Here is a 23,751-nt window from a genome sequence, read left to right as displayed (position 1 = left end):
CCCCTGCCAGACTCTGAGCTGAAGGCAGGCCCCTGTCCCTGTGCTGTGCTGGCACCCTGGGGCTGCTGGGTGAGAGCAGGGCTTTGGCTGTGTCTGCAGAGCCTCTGACAGGAGAAACTTGCACAGAAATTTCCCCAGCTGATACAAAAACCAGCCCAATTATTCTCACTGAAGTTCTCCTAAAAGAGAAATTCAGCCTTGAAAGAAAGACCTACCAGGGAAGACTTCAGCCCAGAGGTTTAAATTTGGATAGAGCTACAAACCAATGAATAAAATGCTCTTATAATGAAGACATGAATCTCAGTTGTGAAAATTGCCACTCGCAGTGATGTAATAAAAATAAGTTTTGGTGGCTGTGTGAGTGTAACCCTTGGCAGTGCAAGCACAGCCCTGCCCTGCTGGTCCATGCAAGGGGAGATCTAAATGAGTAAAGAAGCCTGAGTCCGGACTAATCAATGGGGTTACTGTGGCATCTGGATTTACCCAGGGATATGAACCAGCCATGTCCTGAGGGTTATTTTCTGAGGGCTCCTTAGACTGTCAGTTTAACCCCACAGAAGCCAAGATTCTTGGCTTCCCAGGGATGAGGATTCCTGCCTTGAAGGCTCAGCAAGGTCTTGCACCTGGAGAAGGGGAAGTGAAGTGCAGTTCTTGTGACATTGATGTTCTGCCCCTCAGCCAGGCAGCCCCTCCCTGGAGCAGGATGGTTCTGCAGTGTGGAACAGGGACTGCTGCTGAGACGTGGGGGGCCAAAATGCATCCTATGGAATGAGGACTTTGTCCAAGGCTGTCATTAAAATGTCTCTGTTTTTTCTGCCTTTAGATGTTTATGCATGAACGGAATGAGTGTTCGAGGCATCACATGAGCTAAATACTTTTATTTTGCTCAGAAATTATTTATTAGTTCTCAAATGCATGTTTGCCTTGTAATACTAAAAAGCTGTGGTGTTAATCAGCACAAACTTGGATTGCATCCTAAATTTACAAGGGTAAGGTGAACTTGGACTGCATTTTAAACTTGCAGATGCTGAGACAGTGAAGGGTCTGTTCTGCACATGCCACTGCAGAAAGCAGATCGATAGTTTCAGTCTCACACAGTACATTTACCCAGTGCCTCGGGCTTCCAAACACAGCTTGGGGAAAAAACCACTGGATTTAGAATGAGACAGATGTTCCTGAGGAGAATTAGAGGTGGTGGGCCTCGTTCTGTTCTTTCCCTCTCTTTGTATTGCTTCAGTCTCCTCTTCATTGATACTGTTCCTGGTCTAAAGCAATGTAAGGTTGAAACGGGGTTGTTTTTAATGGGAGAGGTGGAAATGCAGGAGAGTAATGCAGCAGGATAGGTTGGTAAGCAGCTAATAAAATTAATTTGATTTAGTAGCTTCAAGAATGAGACATGAATATTGGCATTATGTTCTTTCCTGTTTGTACTGATGTTTTCAGCTCCCCAGTGGAGCAGCCACACAACCCACTAGATGTGGCTGTGAGAGGTAAACAAGACACATGGTCTGGAAAACAGCTGAGAGGTTTTGGTTTTGGTTTTTTTTCTCCTGAAAGCAGGTCAGAAACCACAGGAAGATGCTTGCTCTGAACACTTCAGAACTGTGAATTTTTTTTTCCTAGCAGTGCCAGTTTATTTTTTTAAATGCTGTGGGAGACAGTAAGTATTTGATTCAGGTGGGTTAAAGGATTGTTTTCTCTTGATGCATTTATTTGCGTTCATCTTAAAGGTAGTAATTGGAAATGCCCCCATAAACCCCGAGATTGGAGCCCTAGAATTAAAAAGCATTTGTTATTACCCAGGAATGTAGCTGTGCAGTTTTATTAGCCTTTCTTCTACTGTAATCTATGATCTCATTTAGCTGCATGCAGCCCTGTTCTTCTGAAACATAAAAAGAAGGAAATCTCTCAATAGCCTGAAATCAAATTATCTCTCTGTGTTAATCTACATGTAGAACACCCAAGCCCACTTCTTTAAAGGAAAATAGTTTTACTGATAAGCAAAGCTAGCCTGTGTGCTTTGGATACTAGAATGAAGTGGATTTTTGTGTGTGTGTGCAGAGTGCTATTTATAGCACCAATTAACTCCTCGTGGTCGGGGTAAGTCATTTGACACATCTGTTGCTGAGCTGAGACACTCACTGTTCTGTGGGGTCGCACTTGGGTTTTTTTTTCCTCTTCTCTCAAAATGTGTAGTGAAAGGACAATTTTCTGCCTAATGGCTCTTAGTTTAAATAAGCTGCCTGAGTGGGGTGCCTAAATAAGTTGTGTGCTGAGCCCAACAAGGGCATTTGGAGTGGGCATCAGGCTGCCTGAGTGCAGGGCTGGCCTCAGCCTTGGCACTTGCCATTTTATTTATCTGTTCCATGGCAGCACAATAGTATCTTTTATGAAAGAGTTATGAGCATCTGCAGGATTTTCCAGCCTTTCTGTGATATTTCAGTTGCTCTGGTTTGCCCATGAGAAGCTGCCTGGCTGTGGAAGTTGCCCACTGACTCTTGTTCCTGCGTTTTGTGAGCTGGGAATTCAGTGCTCCTGAATACAAGGCTGTTCTCAGCTGTAGTTCCCTACATACAGCCACTTCCAGACACACTCCTGTCAGGAGCCTTTCTCTGAAAATGGAAGCCCTTTTACCAAAACTCAAAACATCCAGAAACCCAGAAAAATGAGGAATCTGGTATATTGTTTAATGAAATCTTTTAAGTAGTCTGTGGAAGTAATTGCATGAGGTTCTAACAGTTTGTGTTTGGCTTATTTGGGGCCAGATTGGACTGTATATTTATGAAGCCAAGCTTGAAAATACAGGGGAAAGACTGAGGGAGTGGAGTTCTGAACTGTGCTGCTTTTGATCTTTGTCTTTTTCGCTTCCTGGCTGAAATAGCCTTGTTCTAAGGGCAGATGTATTGATTTTGGGTGGCTCTGCTTGCAAGGCAGGCTCTGCAGAAGGAAGCATTTGTGCTGAAGATGAGCTCAGTCCCAGTCCATGCCCCCAGCCCTGCCCAGGCAGCAGCACCTGGTGCTTCACTGAAGGGCTGCTGTCATCCAGCAGGCACAGACAGAGGTGCTTCCCGTGCTGCTGGGAAGCCATTCCTGCAGGAAGGTGGTTCCAGTGGAATTCTGTGCTCAGACAGATGTGCAGGGGTGTGGCCATGGCTGCTCACAGCAGAGGGACAGGGGTGAAGTGTCTGCTGATGAGGGTGAAGCTCCATAGACAGAGCTCCTGCTGAAAGCAGCTCTGAGAATACTTGAAACCTGAATATCCATGAATCAGAAAGGGAACACAAAGTGCAATCCATTTTCAGGCAGAACTTCTTATTGATTTCAGTGGGGGAGACCTTTGAGAAATCAATGGCGTGCAGCAGCTTTAGTATGCAAGGACACGTGTTGTGGGGTGTTAAAGTGATCAGCTATGAACTAATCAGGCTGGTAGCAATCATGTTTGGCAAGTTCCAACGCAGAGGAAAAGGTGTCAGAGGTTTGGGAAGGAGCAAGTTTACTGTTTCTATTCCAAGAGAGATTGCAAAGTATGATCTTGTCCATTCTGCCTTTAATTTTCAAGTTGCATTTTGTTTCTATAGAAAACCAGAAAATATAAAGAAAAATATAACATTTTCTGAGGATAGGTAAAAACACAGGCCTGATCATTATGGTGCACAGTATTAAGCAAATGGAATTGCTGAAATCATCAAAATATTCAGAACTGTTTCCACGAGGTTGGTGCACAGCATTCAGCTCAGCTGGTTATTGCAGACTTGGCTTCTTGGTGTGGGGATGAAAGTGCTGTCTTCCAAATGCTACCCAGCTACAGGACATCAGTAGAAATCATGCAGGGCTGATTCTCTGTATGCAGAGAGTGAAGTATTAATGCTGCTGGTATTTTCCTGGCCGTGGCTCAGATGGCAGCATTAACCCCTGTGAGGTAGAACAGTAGCAGGGGTTGTAGTGGGCACATTCCAGCCCAACAGCCTGAAGGCAGAACTGGGCCAGCTCTGCCTTGTTCCCTGTTCTGGGATTTACGAGGCTTCTACAAAAACTGTTCCACCTGGACACCCCTTGGGAATACGTGAGGATTGTTTGTTTACACTGAGAATTTACAGTGCACAGTGTGGATTTACAGACCATCACACACCCATTAAACCTTAGTGTGGACACTCAGGAGGTGTGAAGGAACAGGATACCATTTTGCTGTGCTGTTTTATGCTTAATTAACACAAACACCAGTCTCTGAAGGAACTGTGGTGTAATGAGCTCTCTGGGATGGAGAAGTTCAGCTTCCTCTGTATAGACAAGTCCTTTGGAGCCAGAGTCCAAGAGCTCTCCTTCAGAGAGGTGCTGCTACACTGTTCTGGTCTGTAAATGACAAATTTCAAGAAGAAATTGATTTTTCTTTTCTGTTGGACAAAAGTAATCATAGGCTAAAACATTTACTTTAAAAATTGCCCTTGTAAAAATATTTCCATTGGAACCTTAGAGTATTAAACTGAATTATTTATGCTATTATATGTATGCAGTTGTGAGAAAGGTGTTCTATATTGCTCTAATTTATTTTCCTTTCCATTTGGGAATACAGTATAGAAATTGAAATGTACCTTATTGGGGAACAGAGCTACAGTATCATTAAAGCTGTGCAGGCACACCACATCACCAAGCCTGAAAACAGTGCATGAAACTTTGGGAGGAAAACCTGAAAAATTCCTGGTATCAAACTGAAGAAATGAGGAATCTCTACTGAAGGGAAGCTGTAGAAAGATAACTGGTGTCATTTAAATGTGCCCTGATTAATAGAGAGATTGTATTACATACAAGAAAATTCTGCATCCTTTTTTCCTGAGAACTGTGTCTTTTCTAAGGTACTATGATATGATTTCAGTGCTTTTAACTAAGAGGTTAATTAAAGTATTAATGTTTAAATTGACTGGGAACCATTATGATAAGATTAGAGATGCTGTGGTGCTGCTGAGCAGAGCCAGTTCTGCAGCGAGTGAAGTGTTGGAACTGTGTTGTGTGTACAAAGATGTGTCTGGATTCTTTTGTTGATGTTGCCAAACCCAGATCATAATATGATATTCTGCGAATTTATTTGCAGAATTTATTTATTTCTACAAAAATATTCCTGCTGGACAATCAGATGAAGTTCCTGACTAATGTAAAACCTCAAATATTGCACTTGCCCTTCTTTTTCTGCAGCAGCAGAGCTGGTGAGCTGCAGTGTTCACTGCGCTGTCCCCAAGATGCAAAGTTCCTTCTCAGGGGCCTTTTCCTCTTCCCATTTCTCCTGTCACCATTTCCTCTGCTCTTGTTCATTCCCCAGTTTATACCTTGTTTCACAGACTGTCTGTCCAAAGGAACAGAACCACCCTGAGCAGCTTTTCTGTTGTTCCTTTTACACCAGCACAGTGTGTCTGTCTGTGCCTAGGAGAGAACTCCACTGAACCAGGTTTCTTTGTGACCTCCTCATTGCTGTTCATTGGTGGAGGTTGTCACATAAGGGTCAAATTAGAGCTCAGTCAGCCAGAGCAGCAGGAGGACCCAGGCTCAAGATAGATTTCAGCATAAGGTCTGAGAAGGAGTTTATTTGGAATGTGTTTTTTATATATATATAAATTCTTTTTTCCAAAGGTGTTACTCTTTCGTCTGCAGAAACTGAATTATGCTTAATTTATTCTCTCTGGTCATTTGCTTTAGAATTAGTCTTTTTCTCACTCTGCCTCACGACTTTCATCTGTGGGCATATCTTTGCACAGTTTTTTGTTATATCTAGTAAATTTTGAGCATAGAATTTACTTCTGTTTAGTTTAAGAAAAAATGCCTTTTCTGGCATGATGGTTCCATGCCCTTTGAGGTTGGATCCGTGCAAAGAAAGGATCATATTTCTGGTCATTTGGCTGAAACACAAGAAATTGTGTTTGTGCTGGCTTCAGGAAGGCAGACAGTACCTGGTCGAGCATAAAATCTGCTGGGCCAACATTTCTCTCTGAAAATGTTCTAAACCATCTGAACCAGCAGCGTGAGTTTGTCCTGGCTCTGCATTCCCTGCCATGTGGCTGCAGCATTTCTGATGTGGCAGTGGCTGAAGGCTGGTTGTGCTGCCTCACAGAACCTTGTCTGTGCCAAAGGGATCCTGTTCTGTGCATTCTCCAGAAAAACAGGGACTGAACTGGCAGTCACTGGCCCAGAGAAGTTTTGGTGCTAAATGTTTTAAGACAAAAGAGATCAGAGATATACAGAGCTACACAGATGACCTGATATCTCAAAGGCTTCTTTCCCTCTGGTTTTGTGTAGGATCAGATTTACAGGCAGGTAGAACAAAGAAAGTGGCTGTAAGCTGTTGTGCAGTGGGTGTATTTTAGAAATTAATGTCTCCTTTCTAAAAATGATCTTGAGCCATTTGGAGCTTGTACATCTGACACAGGGCCTGAAGTTGCATGCCTAAATAACAGTTATCATTTCTGAAGCATCATGTTAGGTTTCTGTGTTTTAAGTTGTCTGGCCACAATATCCAGTTTGCAGCATTCAGTCATCCTCATTCCAGTCTAGAGCTTTTCCTGATTTAGGACATCAACAGTAAATCTGACAGAAACACACAGATATTGGTCACAAATCACATTAACCAGGATGGGATTTTTTTTCCTTAGGAGTCTCAGGATTGGCTTCTCTGAATATTGTTTCCTTTTCCTCCAAGTTAGGAGGAAAACAGTGTAATAAATAATTTCTTCAACATAGTGAGAAGAACTTGGGAGATGACTGTAGAGAAGAGGCTGTAATATAATACCTTATTAACTAACTCTGTCTTCTCTTTCCTCTCTCTTGTAGCTGGTTCTGCTTCAGGCTGCTCTCCTGCTTTCTCTGTCCTGTTCTAGGCTTAGTGGGGGATGTCCCAGCAGCTCTAACCCTCAGGCCCCGGTACCTCTCTAGGTGTGTATGGCTCAGTTTTCTCTGCATGCCTTCTGGTGGTGCATGGGGGGCAACAGTCACGTCGTGCTGCTCATCTCCTGTGGCACTCGAGGCTGGAAATGTCGTGGCATGTGTTACACTTCAGTTCCACACGTCCTCTCAAGCCCCATCTGTGCTTTTCCTCCACTGGTTTCCTTCCCTGTGGAAGCACAGAGCTGCTGTTTCCATGCACACTCACAGCCCTTCCTGCTTGCTCCTGCAGCTGCACGAGCTGTACCAGCTTCTTGCTGCTCCCTGTAGTGCCCCAGCTGCCAGCAGGGCCAGGGAGCCTTGGGCTGGGCTGGAGCAGCAGTGGGACAGCCCTGCTCAGCACTCACACTGTTGGATCCAAAAAATCTCCTGTGTGCCCTGAGAGCCACCTCCCCTCCTGCTGGGAGAAGCCTCTGTGGTGTTCTGGAGCTGCCCTGGACACTTCTCTCTCCAAACTCAGCTCACTCAAGTGCCTGAGTGCTTTAGGAAGGCAGAATCCTTTGAAAAGTGCAGGGGAGTTGAGGTACTGTTAGGGTTTAGGTACTCAGATCTCACAGAACTTGACCCCTCTTCATCTGAAGGGCTCTTGACAAGCTCTTGACTATATTAGCAAAATCAGCATGCAGAGCTGACTCACTGTTTTGGGGGAGTACCAAGTGACCACAGGCATGGCAGTGTTTCCAAGAGCCCCAGCCCTGGGTGTGAAGTGGGGGACTCCCGTTTGGGCCCTTTGCACTGGGGGGATTTCCATCCCCACTGAGCACTCGAGCTGGCCTGGCTTAGGAGGGGCCTTTCAGTCCATCACTTTGTCACAGGAAGGGGCAGAAAAAGCAGCTCCTCTTGCTTTGCTCCAGCTCCAATGCAACACTAATGTATTTGGAGTCACGTAGGCAGGAGAGATTTGCTGCTGTCAGCGTAGCCTTTGACACTCTGAAGGCAACTCTTTGCTGTGTTTAGAAATGCAGCCTAAGGAATAATTTTTACCTGGCTGCTGTAGGTGTAATATTTTCTTTTACTGATACCCTTTTCAATGCACTTTAATTTATTTACAAGTGGTAGCAAATTGCAAGTGGCAGCCCCAGTAACTGACTCATGAGTCAGTACTTTTATTTTTCTCCTCTGGTCTAGACTGCTGATAATGTAAATTGTTGAAACCCTGGGTAAATAATTAGGAGTGCAATCAACAGCAAGCAGGTATTTATCTGCTAATAAAACATTTGAAATGCAGAAGTCTTTCTTTGTCCAACAGTTCTTAAAAGGCAGTTATTGGTCCTGCTGCTGTTTCTGCATAGCAATTAGGATTTTTATGGTCACTAATTGTACATCTGAAAATTTATACAGTTTATTTTCTGCCTGTGTCTTTCTTCGCACAGAGAAGAGAAGCACAATATTTATGGTTGTAAGGAGGTTAACACTATATTTTCTGCGTGGAGATCTCTCTAGAGGTTTGTACCATTTATAGAACCCAAATTTTCTACGTTCTCTTGTGTGGCATCAAGGTCTTATATCTCATTAGGGATTTTCTGAATGGAATCTTTGTCACATTCTCAGAATGCGACTTGAAAGTAGATATATCAGCTCAGTCATTAATTGTGATTTTTATTATTAAAGCTGTAACTGCTTCAGAAGAGGGGCTTCTAGATTTTTCATGCACTCCTGGTAATGCTTTTCCTTAGAACAGATACTTGCATTACATATTCTAAAGGGACCCTGCTTGTTTTAAATTTAGCTGCCATAGGTTACATCCTGTCATCCCCGCTGGATTCACTTTTTGAAATCAGTCCATAGAAATATCCAGCCTCTGGGACCCACAGAAAGTGACTTCTGTGTTGTTTCTCACATGGTTGCATGTGAGAAAAAGCAGTTTTAGCTGCAGACAGTGAATTCCCTGGCAGATGGGCCCCTGCAGGGCGTGACTGAGGAAACCTGAGTTCCTTCTGTGCAGCACCTCTGAGGAGCCTGTATCCAGTCATCATCCCTGACCCATCCAGACTCTTTTCTTGGGCCTGGAGCATCCCCTTGGCGGAGGTGCATTTGGGTCTGTAGCAGTGTGTTCCTCTGCTCCTGCATGAGGGCAGTGGGAATTAGTAACCCAGAGGTGTTTTCAAGAATATATAGTTAGACATGCCCCCCCATGTATGTTTTTCCCAGAATAGGATTAGTGCCTGAGTCTGGGAAGTCCCAGTGCTTTCCCACCCCAAGGAGTTGGTGAGCACGTCTGCACCCCTGGGAGGACAGACAGACACACAGAGCTGCCTCCATCTGTGCACAGGCAGGGAAGCACAAAAGCAGAAACGTGCAAGTTGGCTGCACTTGAGCCAGCTGAGGCCCAGAGGGTCTGGCTGTGTTCATGTGCAGCTGTGCCAGGGCTGAGCACACTGAGATGGAGCAGGTGAGTCTGGGACTTCCCAGGACTCGTGCTGTCCTTTGAGATGGCTGTGATTCTGCTTTGCAGGAAACTGTGGTCTCTGAAGGCTTTACAGACTTTAATAATCTAGCGGAAGGTCTCAGAAGTTCACAGCTTGGTGGGTATTTGACTAATTTGTGACATCTGGAGAACCCTTTGGTGGTTTTTGGTTTTCTTTCAGAATCTAAACAGAACTTAAATCAATGCATAAATGAGAAAAGTCACTTCTGCCTCCTGGGCTGCAAAAGTGAAAGGCTCAAGTCATGGTTATGTGTAAACAGGATGAGATCAATACATGGTAATCCTTACACTGTTCCCAACGTGATTTCATAGTAACCCCAACTCCTCCAGCAGCACTGTAAGAGTTAACAGTGAACACAGAGCTCCTGGCAGGTGATTTCCCATTAAATCAAAGTGTATGTCATTGGCTTGGGGTCTGTTACGTCTGCCCCAGTATCTTTGGGGCCTTTTGGACGATTTCAACCATATATGACAAAAGAAAGGAGACCTCGGGCCTACTTAGGAGTTTCCAACAAGCTGTGAAAATATGCAGCTTAATAGCTACTAATATTCCTGCTTTGGGAACACACCAGTACATGACCACGTTATCACTCACTTCCAAAGAATCTGCACAGGAGAAGGATCTGATAAATGGAAAATGCATCAGTCAGGAGTATGTGCATCATCTGAGGGCACTGAACGATGAATTGCAGAGCATCAGGAAACCAGGGTTTGGAACTATCTGTGCTCATGGAAATCCTTGTTGATAGATGGAAAACAAAGAGTCTTTGGCAGCACATCAAGGGACAATTTCTCAGGATTTAATTCTCAGCACAGAATATGAACAGTTCTTGAATTACAGGAGCTCGAGGCAGTTCTGTCTCTGCTTCTCTCAGAGGTGTTTCAAGTAGTCCAGTGGTAAACTGGTTACTTTTTTAGTGAAAGGGTTCTGGTGAAGCCCTCATTTATGCCTACATTGTGTTGCTGATTTCATACTCTTGGGAAAACATTTTAAATGATGTTCACGTCCCAGATCTGTGGATCAATGGGAGTTTTACTTCATGCACCATACAGCTGGAGATAGGGTTTCAAATGGGATGCTTCATAACCCTGCTAGAGAAGACATAAGGCAGAAGATACATCCCATATAGCTGGTTCCCGAGTTCTTTTTTCTGCATTGAGAGACAAGCAGCCCTGTGTGTTTTCCATGGAAGATGTTTGATTTTGGCTTTTTCATTTGCATTATTAGCGAGCAGCTGCATGAAGGGCCGTTTCATTGGCTGAAATCATCAAGCACATTTCAACTGTAATTGCACACTCTGCATTTAAAAATGTTTTCCATATTACAGTGTGCTGCTATAATTTAAAAATGAAAACTATTTTCAGCTACTGTCTGTTAAGTTTGGACTGGGGGTGGGAAAAATGGATGCAACTGTTTTCTTGCACCATGACGTTTCTGTCCTTAAAAATGTTAATCTTCTCACTTATGCTGTTAAAGACAGAAATTCCAGGTGTCTGTAGTGAGAACGTTCCTCATTCCCTCCAAAGCTGTATCTTTTTTTATATATTTAAGTACATTATTATTTGCACAGTGAAATTAGCTTTGCAAGAGGGATGAAAACCCTCGTCAGAGCAATTCTAGCAAAAAGATCAAAGGAATGAAATACAAATTCTCTCCAAGGTGAGCATATGTTTTTTCTTTCTTTTTTTGAACAGGGAAGTCTTAGATTAATTATTCTTAATTTCAAGCCAAGTTAATGGATGGAAAGATGGATGCTTTTCACAGACCACTGCAGTTGGGTTCTTAGAGTGAGCCTTATTTCAGTGGGGTGACTAACGATGTGCATTTTTATCTTTAACCTCTGACCTGTGCCCTCCCCACCCTTTGCCTTAACCCCTTCCCGCTTGCCCCGGTCAGTTAACAGGCGGGAGCGCTTGCCAGCAGTCATGGATGACTATGATATCAGGTCAGCTGCCAGCATTCTGGCCTCAGTTAAGGAGCAGGAGGCCCGTTTCGAGCGGCTCACCCGTGCGCTGGAGGAGGAGCGGCGCAACGTGTCCCTGCAGCTGGAGCGCGCCAGCCAGCCCGACAGGCTGAGCATCTGCAACATTGGCAACGGGCAGCCCCTGGCCACCGCCTGGCAGCAGCTCGTCCTGCAGGTAACAGCCTGCTCCCTTCACCTGTCCCCAGAGCTCACCTGGAGCACAGGCCCCATCCCAGACAGCCAGGGGCACCGGGGGGTGGGCAGCGTTTCACCCCTTGTCTCCCGATACCCCAGAGCTGCGACGCTCCATCCAGTCGTTTGGTAGCTCAGACTTCGGAGCCTTGGCTCAGAAGCTGTTTTTACTTTCTCTTTGCTCATGGGATCCTTTAAAAACTATGTGCATAATTGAGTGTAAACCCTAAACAGAGATCTTCACGCCCTTCTCTGAATCTGTGCACTTGCTGTAAGTGTGGTGATGTGCTGGTGACTGGAAAAGAAGGCTGAATCATAATCTCCATAGCAAACAAAATTTCCATCAGAAATAGCTGGACTTTGAATAGAGGGAGCAGCATGAAAAGCAGGAATTTCCCTCCTGCAAAGCCTTATTGTTTGTGGAGGGAGGACTCCATAATTTGTTTCTCATGTGTAGTGAATTGATAGACTTTATTTTAACGATGCAAACTGGCTTTGTGGGTAGCTTTAGATTTCCAAATATTGTCTTGCTTGATACGGGTTCTTTAACTGTTTAAATGTGCAATGATAAACTACTTAATGTCTCTGAATTACTTCAGCTGGCAAACCCCTCTGACACACAAGGTAAGTCATGCAGAAGCAATAGTGCCATTTGTGAAGGTCTGTTTCCTAAGAAAACATGGTTCAACTCAGAAACTCTGGGCTGTGGGGTTTCTCCAAGTTGTTTCCCAGTCATACCAGACTGTTTTACAATTATCCTTGTATTGAGCTGTGTTCAGGCAGACTCCACGTTCTGTTCTGTTCTGTTAGCACTGTTTTTCTGTGCACAGCTACCACGGTGGTGGGACTTCATGTGAAAGGAGCAGTCTGCACTGGTTAAGCTAAAAGTCTGACCGTGGCTGGTAGGAGCAGTAGGTTGTTATCCTCTGATGAGCAGCTGGGCTGGGAGAGGGGAGTTGTGCTTACCTGTTTTTTACAGGAAAAGGACAAGTTCACCTTCACTTTTTCTGAACGGCTTTGTGCAAAGTGCCTGATTAATAGCTTCAGAATGAAATTCCTGATCCACAAAACTGATGAAGCATGAGTTTTCTGCAGTGTAATGGCTTAAGGTCCAGCCACTTCCAAGAAAACTTAATAAAAGAGTTTTAAGTTACTGGAGTCTACGTGACTCTTATGGAGAAACAGCCCTGTAAGTGACCCCAGACTGGATCTGTGTACACTCAGCTCATTGCCACTGGGTGAGGGGAGCTTTAGTTCCTAAATAATTAGCATTGAGGTTTTTAGAGTAGCTTGTATATGAAATAAAATGGTTGAATAGCTAAATATGCACAGTTAAGAATTAATGTAATGTTATTTGTATGAATTCTCATTAAATATACTGAGGGCCAAATTCTTCCCTGACTTACTAGAATTAATTATCTAGTGTTTAAATGAAAGATGAAAGCTGTACATTCAGTCTTAGAATATATAATGATTTTATCTTTAGTATTATATATTGCATTTCACTGTGAAGAGTACACACAGCAAAGGCATCTGAGCTCTGCTGTCTGTGAGGATGGCTCAGGCACGGGAGTGAAATACAGTTCTCTGGAGCTGTGTTTCAGTGAGGACTGGATGACTTCTGTGCATCATCCTGTTCAACCATTTGTTGTAATGAATATTACAAAACAAGTAGTAGCTTTTCCATTTGGAAGTTGAGCCGTGGGAGCCACCTGACTGGCCGTGGCTGTTGGTTTTTGGAAGTGCAGCTCTGGTTGTACTACAGAGAGAAGAGCAGTGTGTTCGTGTATGTTTGTGTTTGCTTCTCTGGTTTTTGAGGTAACTGATGCAGATGGGTTGTTGCAGTGTCCTGAGCCCTGGAGCCTTGGCAGGGGCTGCCTTTTGCTCAGCTCAGGGTGCAGGCACAGCACAGGGAGTCTGAGTGGCTGCTGAGCAGCACCTTTCCCTGTCCTCTACATGTTCAGGTATCTCACTGCTACTGTTTTTTACAAGCTTGATAAATCTTACCACTCCTCCTGTGGGAGGTGTTTGGTTTCATCTCCCTGGCTTTATTTCCCTTCTGTTCAGCCCAGCCCTGTGCTGCTCTTGGCCACGGGAGCCAAGGTGGGCAGGGACAGTGGGACTGTGCCCTCGTGGGGTGTGTGCTGGGCTGGGTGACTGCCCAGAGCTGCAGGGTTCCCCTGCACAGCTCACCAGCCACAGCACAACTCTTTAATAATAAAGAATATTCTTTTTTTATGTATACTTTTATTAAAACATTAGACATGTGAAACCTATTAACCACGAGGCCATATCCTGCCTTGGTTTCCATTGGCATGGCTCCATGGGGTTCAGAGGAGCTCTGCCAGGTCTGATCAGCTGGGCAGCTGAACAAGGTTTGCGTTCAAAGATTGTTTCCCGTTGGTGCACGGTGACAGCTTCCATTCCTGTTAGTGTTCCATAACCAAAATAAAGTACACCATTCAATAAACTGATTTTGCCCACAAATGCACTGTAACAATACTTTGACTCCAGTGATTTTGCAGTGCCCTGTAGGGATTCGAGGGGGGGTCCTGTCAAAAAAAGATAAGTATTATCCCCCTCCTCACAGCAGGAAAGCTGTGGGAGTTGCCACATCTGGCATTTATGGGATAAATAACACAAAGCAGTCCCTTGCATGCTGGTCCAGGGTTTTACTGATCAGATAGATTGGCTCTTATGTGCCTGTTGATGGGTTGATCTGAGAAGTCTTCACCCTAACAAAATCATCCAGTAATTAAAAATTTATTACATTTGGCTGTTACTTCCAGTTTCTTAGGTTCCCAGTAGTGGGTTTGTTGGGGTGTTTTTATGTTGGTTTTTTTTAGATATATCATCTGCCACATTTGGCTGAGGAGACACCAGAGTAGCTTAAACTCAAATCAAAGACTGTGTATGTGTACATTTTTTTTTTCTTAGAATGATATTTTTGTTGAAAACCTAGTGGCATTAAATTGGTAGTCTTGTTGCAAGTTTTATATAATTCTGAACTTTATGGAATACTTTTACCCCCTCTCAACAAAGAATATCCTAAAATACCATCTTGAAATGTCAAAAATCAACCGAGTTAATAAAATTAATTTTTTTTTCATTTTGCACATGTGACTATAGCTCTTCAAAAACAGCTTGTGGGAAAAAGCTACAGAATATTTTCATATTTCATACTATTTGGATCATTTATATTTCAACTTATGTTCCAGAGAAATAACACCTGTTTGAAAACCAGCAAACACATTTTTCCATATTTTTTTCCCCTGTTTTTTTAGGCAGGTGTTTTATAGCCATAATTAAGCACCAGTATTCTTCAATCTTTATGTTAATCTGAGGTACCTCTGCCAAAAATGACATTTAGTGAAATGAGGGTCAGCTTCAAGTAAAAGGTGAACTCTAAAACACACCAGAACACATGGTGAGAATTAAAAAAAAATACAAGATTAGCTCAAATTGCTTTTCTGAGAAAATACCATCGAGTTAACCTTTCTGAGTTAGTGTGGGCAACAATAACACTTCTGTCTGTATTGCATTACTTCTATTTAAGATTCTCTGCTCCACAGTGATGTAGGACAGACTGTTAGAATATAGAGGCTGTTTCCAGTGCTTTGATAGCTAAGAACATGGTTACATTAATATTGTATATAATGGGTGCATTAATATTGTATATATGGTTGAACATATACAGAGAGGAAGGAAAAATGGGTTCTGAGCTGCACTGGATCTTCACCTTACCTTTCTTTTCCTCTCCATCTCCTACAGGAAGCAGTTCCATCTTTGTGTGCAAAGTTTTATGTAATTAGTTCTAATCTGTGGTGCCTCTTGGCTTCCTGTGTTGTGTAACATATTTGTGCTGATATTAGGGGACTGACAGCATGGAAAATTACTTTTTGTGGGTTTTTGCCTCGCAGGTGAGGTCAGGTACAGACAGCAGTGCTGTTGGTTCCTGACAGCTCCCTGGTGTTCCCGTACTGTTCCTGCTGCAGTGCCAAGTACTCACAAAAGGCCTCATTGGTAGTTAACCCCTGGATGTTTGTGTCTGCCTGTACTGAGTGGATAGCAAAATGTTGAAAGAATTGTAGGGATAGTCCTAATTCTTTGCCAAACCAGCTGAAACTGTGGAAATGCACATTGTGCTTGAGGGGAACAGCATGATTTGGTGTCAGTCTCCTCTCTGTTCTTCAGCTGCTGCTGCCCCTGCTCAGCTCCCCTCACCCTGTACTTTGGCTCCCGTGTTCTCTGCCCTGCAGGTCCCTGGGAATTATTCCCACGGGAGTCACACATGCCCTGCCCTCAGCCTGATCCTGCACATTCAGGACCTGTGAGTGGTCTGACTGAGTTTCTAGGAGCCACCTGGGTCAGGTTTCAGCTTCTGCATTTGTGCAATTATTCAGAGGTTCCGGGGGGTGGAACAGGGGAGATTTGGGAATATGATTCCCATGGGAGAATGAGTTATTAGATCAGAATTCAGTGTGAGCTGTGAGACCCTTGCGGTCCTCAGGAATCCCAGCAGTCAGGACCTGGCCCAGGAGCCATCACTCAGCTGCTCTTCAGGGAGATGTGTTCCCTGTGCCTGAGGGGTGAGCCCGTCCCTGGTTTCTGCTGTGTTGGACATGACAATAACTGCATTTAGCCTGGAGCTTTTGCTGCCTTTTTGATGGACATTGTCCCACCTCTGTGAAAGCACCAGCTCCTGGTTTACTGTGAGTCAGGACCTGTTGGTGACAGCTCAGCAATGGTGGGAACTGGATGCAAGGAGTTGGTGTTTCTCAGGCCCAAAGTGCTGCAGGTGCATTCAGGAGCTCTCCTGGGATTACTGCAGGTGTCAAATAGAGACTTCACAAGGTGACAGCATGGCATGTTGCATCACTGGGAGCTCAAGGAGCTCCTGCTGTTTGCCTTTCTGCTGGGATGACCCAAATTCCAAAAGAAATTCTAGAACCTGCTTCCTGTATTGCAGGAGGAATTCCAGAGCACAGGGCTAACAAAAAAAAAGAGTTTGTGCACCAGGCATCCTGGTATACATCATATGGGAGGCTCTGGAAAGGGACTCGGGCAGTACTGCTGGGAGAAATTACATTTGCTGCTTCTTCTGTTTCTTGAATAATCTCTCCCCTATGGATTTTCTCCAGTCTTCATTTAAGGCCTTAGATGGTAAAACATGGATACAAGTGAATGGGAATATTGGCATCAAAGTCAGCATCAGCTAAGCAGATTTGACCAGCTGCATCAGAAGCTGTGCACTGCCTTCCAGAAGGAATGTATTTGATAAGCAAACCACCTAAACCCCACTTATTAGAGTTATTTGGGGCTCAGAACTGCTGGCATGCAGCAGAATCCACTCCACATCTGAGAAGTGTTTGTCTAAAACTTGGTCAGCAAGCTTAGTTTAAAAAGTAGATTCCAAAGGATTCAATTAAAAAAAAAAATAAAAAAAGAGAACACAGCAACTGAAAAACTGACCCTCTGTTTGGTAAAGAAAGAATTATTTTCTTCTTTCCATCACAGTGATTTGTTTTTTTCCAGACTTAATCACATACTATTTTATAGTTTTACATGTGCAGGTTGAAAATATACTTCTAGCTCCAAAAGGCAGAAATATCATTTTTTTTTTCTGTCATTAACAGTACCTCACATACACATCTCACACTTCATCTCTTAACTATGTGCTCTGCAACTTTGTGTGGGAACTCCTAAATTCCAAAGTGCCATCTAATGTTTGTCAGCAGGACAGCAACTGCCTTGCACTAGTGATTATAATAATGCAAAGCAATGACCACATTTACCCTAAGCATCTCAAGTATTTTTGCAGGTTTTTTTGCCTTGAGAGTTTCAACTCCTTTTGTTTTGTGTGAATTTTTATTGAATGAGGTTTTGGAAGCAAGAATTGTCTTATTTTGTTTGCCAAGACTTGTGAAAGAATGATTTTTCACAATTGTTAACCTTTGTGGCCTAGAGCTCTGACAGGTTTAAATTAAAAACATTTAAATTGAATGACAGATTCCCTATTTCGTGATAATTTTCCAGGATTTTACATTGCTTTACTAATAGAGCTGTGTTTTCTTCTATAAGAATATATAAGAGAAACGCATTAAAATTTAATTCTGCTTGCTGTGTGTTCCTCATTATGTAAACAGGCATCTGGGTTGTTCTTTGCATGACATCTGAGTGTTACAACATTGGTAAGTATAAGAGCAAGTAATTATTAAAAATGTCTTAAAAGAAGGAACATTAAAATGTAAACATTAAAGAGTAGCATCAAGTTTAACAGGATTTTTTTTTTGAAGCCAACTTTCTAGTCACATTTACCACATTTGCTTCTTGAGTCATCTTACATTAAAGTTGTGATTTATTTCCATGTCCTGCTGCCTGTTTGCTCCTCAGCTCAGGCAGCAGAACATGATTAATTGTCCTGGCTTTTCAAGATTTTAGTTCTCCTGCATTTTAGTTCCCAGGCACATGACTGTATTAGCTTAGCTGTGATGTTCAGGAAGAAAGGTTTTAAACCATCACAAAATCTTTTTGCTCTGTATCTCCCAATTATATGAGAAGATTTTGTTCCTAACACAGGCCTTGATCTGTGCCCATAAGTGAGGCAGAGCTTTCTCCTTACAGGGCACTGCACAGGAGCTGCTCCATCTTCCTGAGTTTTTGCCCTGGCAGAGCCACCTGTGGCTGCAGGAATGCTTTGCAGGAATGCTTTGCAGGAATGCTTTGCAGGAATGCTTTGCAGGAACTTTAAAGCTCCCAGGCAGCCCAACAGGCAGTTTCCTCTGCCCCTGAGCCCTCTGGGCTTCGTACCTGAAGGGCTCAGCCTGGCTTTGCAAACCCAGCCTTCCCTCTGGTTCCCTTTCAGCTGCCTGCAGGATCTGTGAGCTCTTGTGAACTAATGCTGAGAGAGCCCCAAATGAATGTTGGGTTATGATGACATTGATAAATCACTCACTCTTTTGCTGGTTTGAGCCATCTTGTTAATGGTTCAAATGATGTTCTCGCTTGCTTTGTCTCAGATGGGGAGCAATTCACTCAAGTCATCAGTGTGACTGAGAACAGAATGGCCAGGGATGGCCATGGGCAGCCTGAGGCTGTGCCAACTGTAATTAAAGCCTTTGATTTAAATAAATGTCATGGTTTAATCTCTATATAAATATAAAAAACCCAAACAAACAAACCAACAAAGCCCCACAGACCAACCAAACAAAAAGCCCAACAACTGCTTCCTTTTTTAACCTACCAAATTACTAGCTGAAGAGAATAGTTTTTAACCACAGTTGTGGTGACTGGGAAGTGCTGTAGAATACTGTCAGAGTTCATTTTAGAGACTTAGTCTAAAATGCTGATGGAGTGGCATTTTTAGAATACTGTAAAGATAAAAAAGAACTATAGTGTCCGTGTTTCTAACCCATCTTGATTAGCTCTTCTTCCTTTTTGCAGTCTCATTTTCATATGTAACTATTTAAAATACAAGAAACTTGCTCTGGAATAAACTTCCTGCACAGAGACCTTAATGCTCTCTTCAGAAGGAACTGCAAAACAGCTTGAGGTTTTGGTTTAAGGAGGACAGTAATTGCCATGAAACTGGGTAGATTTTGCAGACAGTTATCAGTCCAGTACATCGTGGCAAACCACATTTTTGCCTTCTGGATGAGAGAATGACGTGTTCAGCTGGTACCTCTGAGCAAATGTTTGTAACGTGCTGCTTGAAGTACAGCACAAATCATCCAGAAAATCGAAAAACCGAAACAAAATCGAAGAAATAAAAAATAGTTAATACTGGATCTATCTTTCCTGCATTTCAGTCTTTGTTTTCCTTTCCAATCACTACAGCATGAAATTATGGTCGCAGCACCAACCCTAAACTTGATTTGTTTTCCTTGCTGTTGTCATTGTGTTATAAATGCCATGGTGATTTAAAATTTTTTTTCATAAACTGGAGGAGATTTTTTTATTTTTATCCCCTTAAAATGCAGTTGATTCTTTTCTAAATGAAGCTGCTGGGTAGAAACATAGGTCATTCATTCAACTGTGACCTATATATAGTGACATGTAGCTTCCTCTGTCCTTTCCTTCTCATGTAAGCAGTGCTGGCACCAGCCTGTCCTTGTTCTCCTGTCATATGACAACTTGGATGAAATGGAGTTGACTGATATTGGATGTAGCAAGATGGAAGCTGTGTTTGTATACAAATTAAAATCCCCTGAACTTGCTGAGATGCCTCATGGTGTTAACCTGCAGCAAGTGTCTGCTTCCTCTTTGCTCTATTGTTCTTAGGCCTTGTGATTCTGCAGAGCTCTTCTTTAGTACTGGATTTTTAAATAAGGATGACACCTAAAACCATCCTCCATTTATATGGAGCAGACTGAGGTGATCTGGCTGTGTCTCCATCTCTAACCTTGCAGTGTGGAACCAAGCAGATTGTCAAAACCATGTCCAAGGAAGTGTTGGAACTGTCCTGGTGGGTGTGCCCTGCTGGGGTCACACAACCATTCTGCAGCCAGTACAGCTGCTTTGAAAGGGCTGCTGTAACTTTTCAAATACATGTAAAAATGATGAAAATGCTAACAGGAAAAGATGTCAAATGCATCCTGGAGATGGAATGTTGGGTTTGCATTTGTCTGGACTAAAATCCCCGTGGTGGGACACGCTGGCACACCACTGCCTGCTGTGCTTTAGTTCTCCCACTTCCCTGCTTTATTTGCTGCACGGAATTCACAGGAGGACAGTAAAATACCCTCGGCATGGAAGCCCCTCTTTGAGCACAGGCTCTGTAATTTGGAGAATTGCCATGGGTGATGGTGGTGCTTTTGCCTGTGTGGTTACCTGGGACTCTTGATTCATCTTGTGCCTCCTTGCTCTGCTGGGTTTATGGAAGTTACATATCACTGAGGCCATATGTTATGGTCCCAGGCAGAGCTGTAAACCATTTCCTTTTTACTGCCTCTGAGAGCAGATCAATCTATGGAGCAGCACCAGTGATGGGGAATTTTTTAAGGGTAATGGGAGAAAATAAGAAAAAAGAGCTTGGCCCAGATACTACACTGTTCCATCTTCCAAAGAATTAAATCCCTTCCTATTTATAAATTTTTAATTTCTCAGAGAGAAGAAGGAAGGTTTTCACTACTTTTGCAGCTGGAAAAAATGTGACAGATTAAGAATTTAAGGTTCATTAAAAAAAAGAGGGGGCGGTTGCGATGTAGTCAGCAGTCTGATACTAATGGATAGAGTGTTTGTTGCCAAAATTTGGAAGTTCAGTATAACCTTAGGGATCTAATCCATAACTCTTACTTAGGTAATTAGTTCTTTGACTTCAGCAGTGCCAAATCCCAGCATTCAGAATTATATGAGCTGGTAAAATATTGCAAGAGGCTAAAGAGGGGACTTAAGATGTAATTTGCCCTTTAAAAAAAAATAAAATCCTCTAGCTTTGAGTCAAAACATTCTCAGAATGAATTTATAACCAGGACGCCTGCAAGCATCTATTATATTTTTGAAAGGAAAATAATGTTTTTAAATAATAACCTGACTCCAGAAGGTGGGACTTCAAAATTCAGCAGTGCTAATCTTTCACGTCTTGCACAAATATCTGTGGGTTTACAACATGAGAGACTTCTTACGTGAGTAAGAATTGGCAGATCCATCCAGGAGGGTTTTCAGTGTCGTCTCTTTGCATGCAGGAGCAGCTCCTTGGGTGCCCCGTGGACACGGGCTTTACTCTGGTCTGTGCTTTGACAGCGTGGAAAGGTCTGGCACAGGGCCAGGTTCATGCCTAAATTGAATGGTGCTGCTCTGTGCCAGCACGACAAAAGTGGAGCTATTTTAGTGTGTTAACTGAAGGAAAGTTGGACAAGGAGAAGGGGGGGAGTGCTGTACAGAAGTACAGGAGACTCGGAGAAACCGCGTTCCTTTTGCCGTGGCCTTGGAGTATTTTATTAATGGCCACTCCTGGTTGCCTCTAATTATTCCCCTGTACATAGAGGACGTCTTTTCCCTCCAGTGAAGCAAATAACTTCACTTCAGCCAAACCTTGTGGAACACCTACCGTTGCCCTTGTCAAAATATATGGCATTTATTTTTAAACAAATTAGGATGAGTTGGGTGATGTAGTTCTGCCCTGTTCTTTGCCTCTACAATACAAAGCCTTAGCTCCAGTGTTCAGCTGGAATGCTGACACTGGCAGTAGCAGGAAGGCTGAAATTACAATTAAACAAATCTGAAACATTTTTTCTGGTCTTAAATGTCTGTATAGGAGATGCTGCATTTTTCACATTGATCCTGTAGGATTGATACCAACTGTGAGTTACGGTGACACTGGAAGTATGTTTTAAAATTTTCAGGGAACCTGAGGCTGGGATGAAAAGACCCTTTTGTGCTAAGGTGCCTATTCTGATAATTAAAGAAGATTAAATTGTAACGTACCTTCCTTTCTGCTTTATAGCTGGTCTCATTGCCTCTGACTCTGCCTGTTTTCTGGGGATAGTCTCTAATTTGATGTATCTTTCAGTCCTAATTACCATTGCCCAGCCAGCAGCTGTTACAGTGCTGGATTCACTTACTGGTTTGCTGCAGGAACCCAGTGTGGAAGAGGAAAAACAGCCATTGCCCCTTGGCTGGTGCCTGCAAGAAGTGCTGGGGTTTTAGCACTGGGGGAGGACTTTGCTGCCTCCCAGACCTGGCCAAGTGCTCACCTGGAAGGGCAAGGCTTAGTTCCAGTGCTGGGTAAGCATGTCCTCCTCCAGGGGGAAAAATGCTTCAGGTTTAGTTAAGGTTAGTTTGCACCTCCCAACCTGCCTCTCTGGAGGTTTGGAGCCTGGCTGCCTGTTCGAAGACTGAATGTTAAAAAACAGGTGCTTCCAATTTGCTAGAAATAGGTGGATGTGCAAACCAGGTTGAACCGTGCTGTGAAGTCCCAGTTTTTGTTGCCGAATGTGGTGGATGCAAGGTTTAGCACATCTGGCATTCATTCTGGTATTCAATAATTTATCCGGAGAATCTCTTAATGAATGTGGGGCAGGTTTTGTGGGCAGGTGAATGGTTTTAAAAAATGAGGCCAGTTGTACTTGGAGCTCTAAGCGTCGCCGCATCTTTGTGAGATGGAAAAGGGAGGAGACAGTGATGGAAGATCATCGTTCTCTGGTGTTGGTGCATCAGGGATGCCATTAATTTCGAAGTGAAGTGCGGAAAGTAAGCAAGCGCGAGGATTTCCTTTCTTGTGCGTTCCTGTCAGACCTGGCTGTCATTCCGTGCGGGCGCTGTGGGAAGGGCTCCCGGAGCCCGCAGGTTCCCGCTCCGACAGCGGCTGCGAACGGGCGCTTTCCTCTTTGTCTCTGTAATCCAGCAGGAGGGGAGGGAAGCGGGGGAACCCCCGGGGGGCTCCGGGCGCGCAGCCGCTCGGTGCGAACCGGGCAGGGCCCGGCCCCGCTCCCACCGCCCCCGGCGCTGCCCCCGCTCCCCCAGCGCCGGGCGTGGCCGCCACAGCCCATCCCGGCCCAGCCCGCTCCGGCTGCGGCCGCCCCGCCGGTGCCGCCCCCCGCACGGAGCCTCCCGGCGCCGGGGCCGCGGCGGCAGAGCCATGTGAGGGCGGCGGGGACGGAGCCGTGCGGGAGCCGCCAGCCCGCCCTCGCTGCTGCCGGCGGAGCGGGCTCTGCCCCTGCATGGGCTCGCTCCGAGCCGAGGCTGCCGAGGGGCTGCGGGGCGGCCGCGGTGCCGCTGCGGGGAGCGGGGCAGCGAGCCCGGCCGAGCCCGGGGGCTGTGAGGGGAGCGGGGCAGCGAGCCCGGCCGAGCCCGGGGGCTGTGAGGGGAGCGGGGNGGGGAGCGGGGCAGCGAGCCCGGCCGAGCCCGGGGGCTGTGAGGGGAGCGGGGCAGCGAGCCCGGCCGAGCCCGGGGGCTGTGAGGGGAGCGGGGCAGCGAGCCCGGCCGAGCCCGGGGGCTGTGGGAGCGGCGGGCGGCCGGAGTTGTTCCCCGCCAGGGACGGGGACACCAGTCCCCCGCATCAATGCCTGCGGAACTCAAACAGGTTAGTGCGAAACTCGCGTCCTTCCCCGCGGGTCCGGCGGCGCGGGCAGAGCTGTCAGCCTGGAGGGGCTCGTTTCTCGTTTACTCGTGCGTTTGTTTTTAGCTGGGGACTGAGAGCAGGGGCTGAGCCGCTCTTTGCAGCAGAGCGTTCGAGAGGGATCCTGCTTTTGTCTCTGTTGTGGTAACTGATGGAACACCCGAAAAAGCAAGCCATTGTGTTCT

General features: G+C 44.7%; 1 protein-coding gene across 16 annotated transcripts in view; it reads left to right on the top strand.

Annotated features, from left to right (window-relative positions):
* Positions 1-23,751, top strand: part of ARVCF (armadillo repeat gene deleted in velocardiofacial syndrome) — a 245,961-nt gene that overhangs the window by 88,877 nt on the left and 133,333 nt on the right. For 11 of the 16 annotated variants that reach the window (XM_017815425.1, XM_017815421.1, XM_017815422.1 and 8 more), the window contains 2 exons: positions 6,814-6,915; positions 11,250-11,491. The exons of 1 other annotated variant lie outside the window; for it this stretch is intronic. In XM_017815425.1, coding sequence (XP_017670914.1) covers positions 11,279-11,491 — 213 coding nt within the window. In that variant the 5' untranslated portion in view covers positions 6,814-6,915; positions 11,250-11,278. Of the gene's footprint in view, positions 1-6,813; positions 6,916-11,249; positions 11,492-23,409; positions 23,531-23,751 lie in introns of those variants that run through there. 4 more of the 16 variants (XM_017815424.1, XM_017815436.1, XM_017815434.1 and 1 more) reach the window with 4 other exon arrangements.

This window comes from Lepidothrix coronata, unplaced genomic scaffold (genome assembly GCF_001604755.1).
Source record: "Lepidothrix coronata isolate B3197 unplaced genomic scaffold, Lepidothrix_coronata-1.0 Scaffold51, whole genome shotgun sequence".
Lineage (NCBI taxonomy): Eukaryota > Metazoa > Chordata > Aves > Passeriformes > Pipridae > Lepidothrix > Lepidothrix coronata.
Note: the sequence above shows the minus strand (reverse complement) of the source record. Positions and strands in the feature narration are given on the sequence as shown.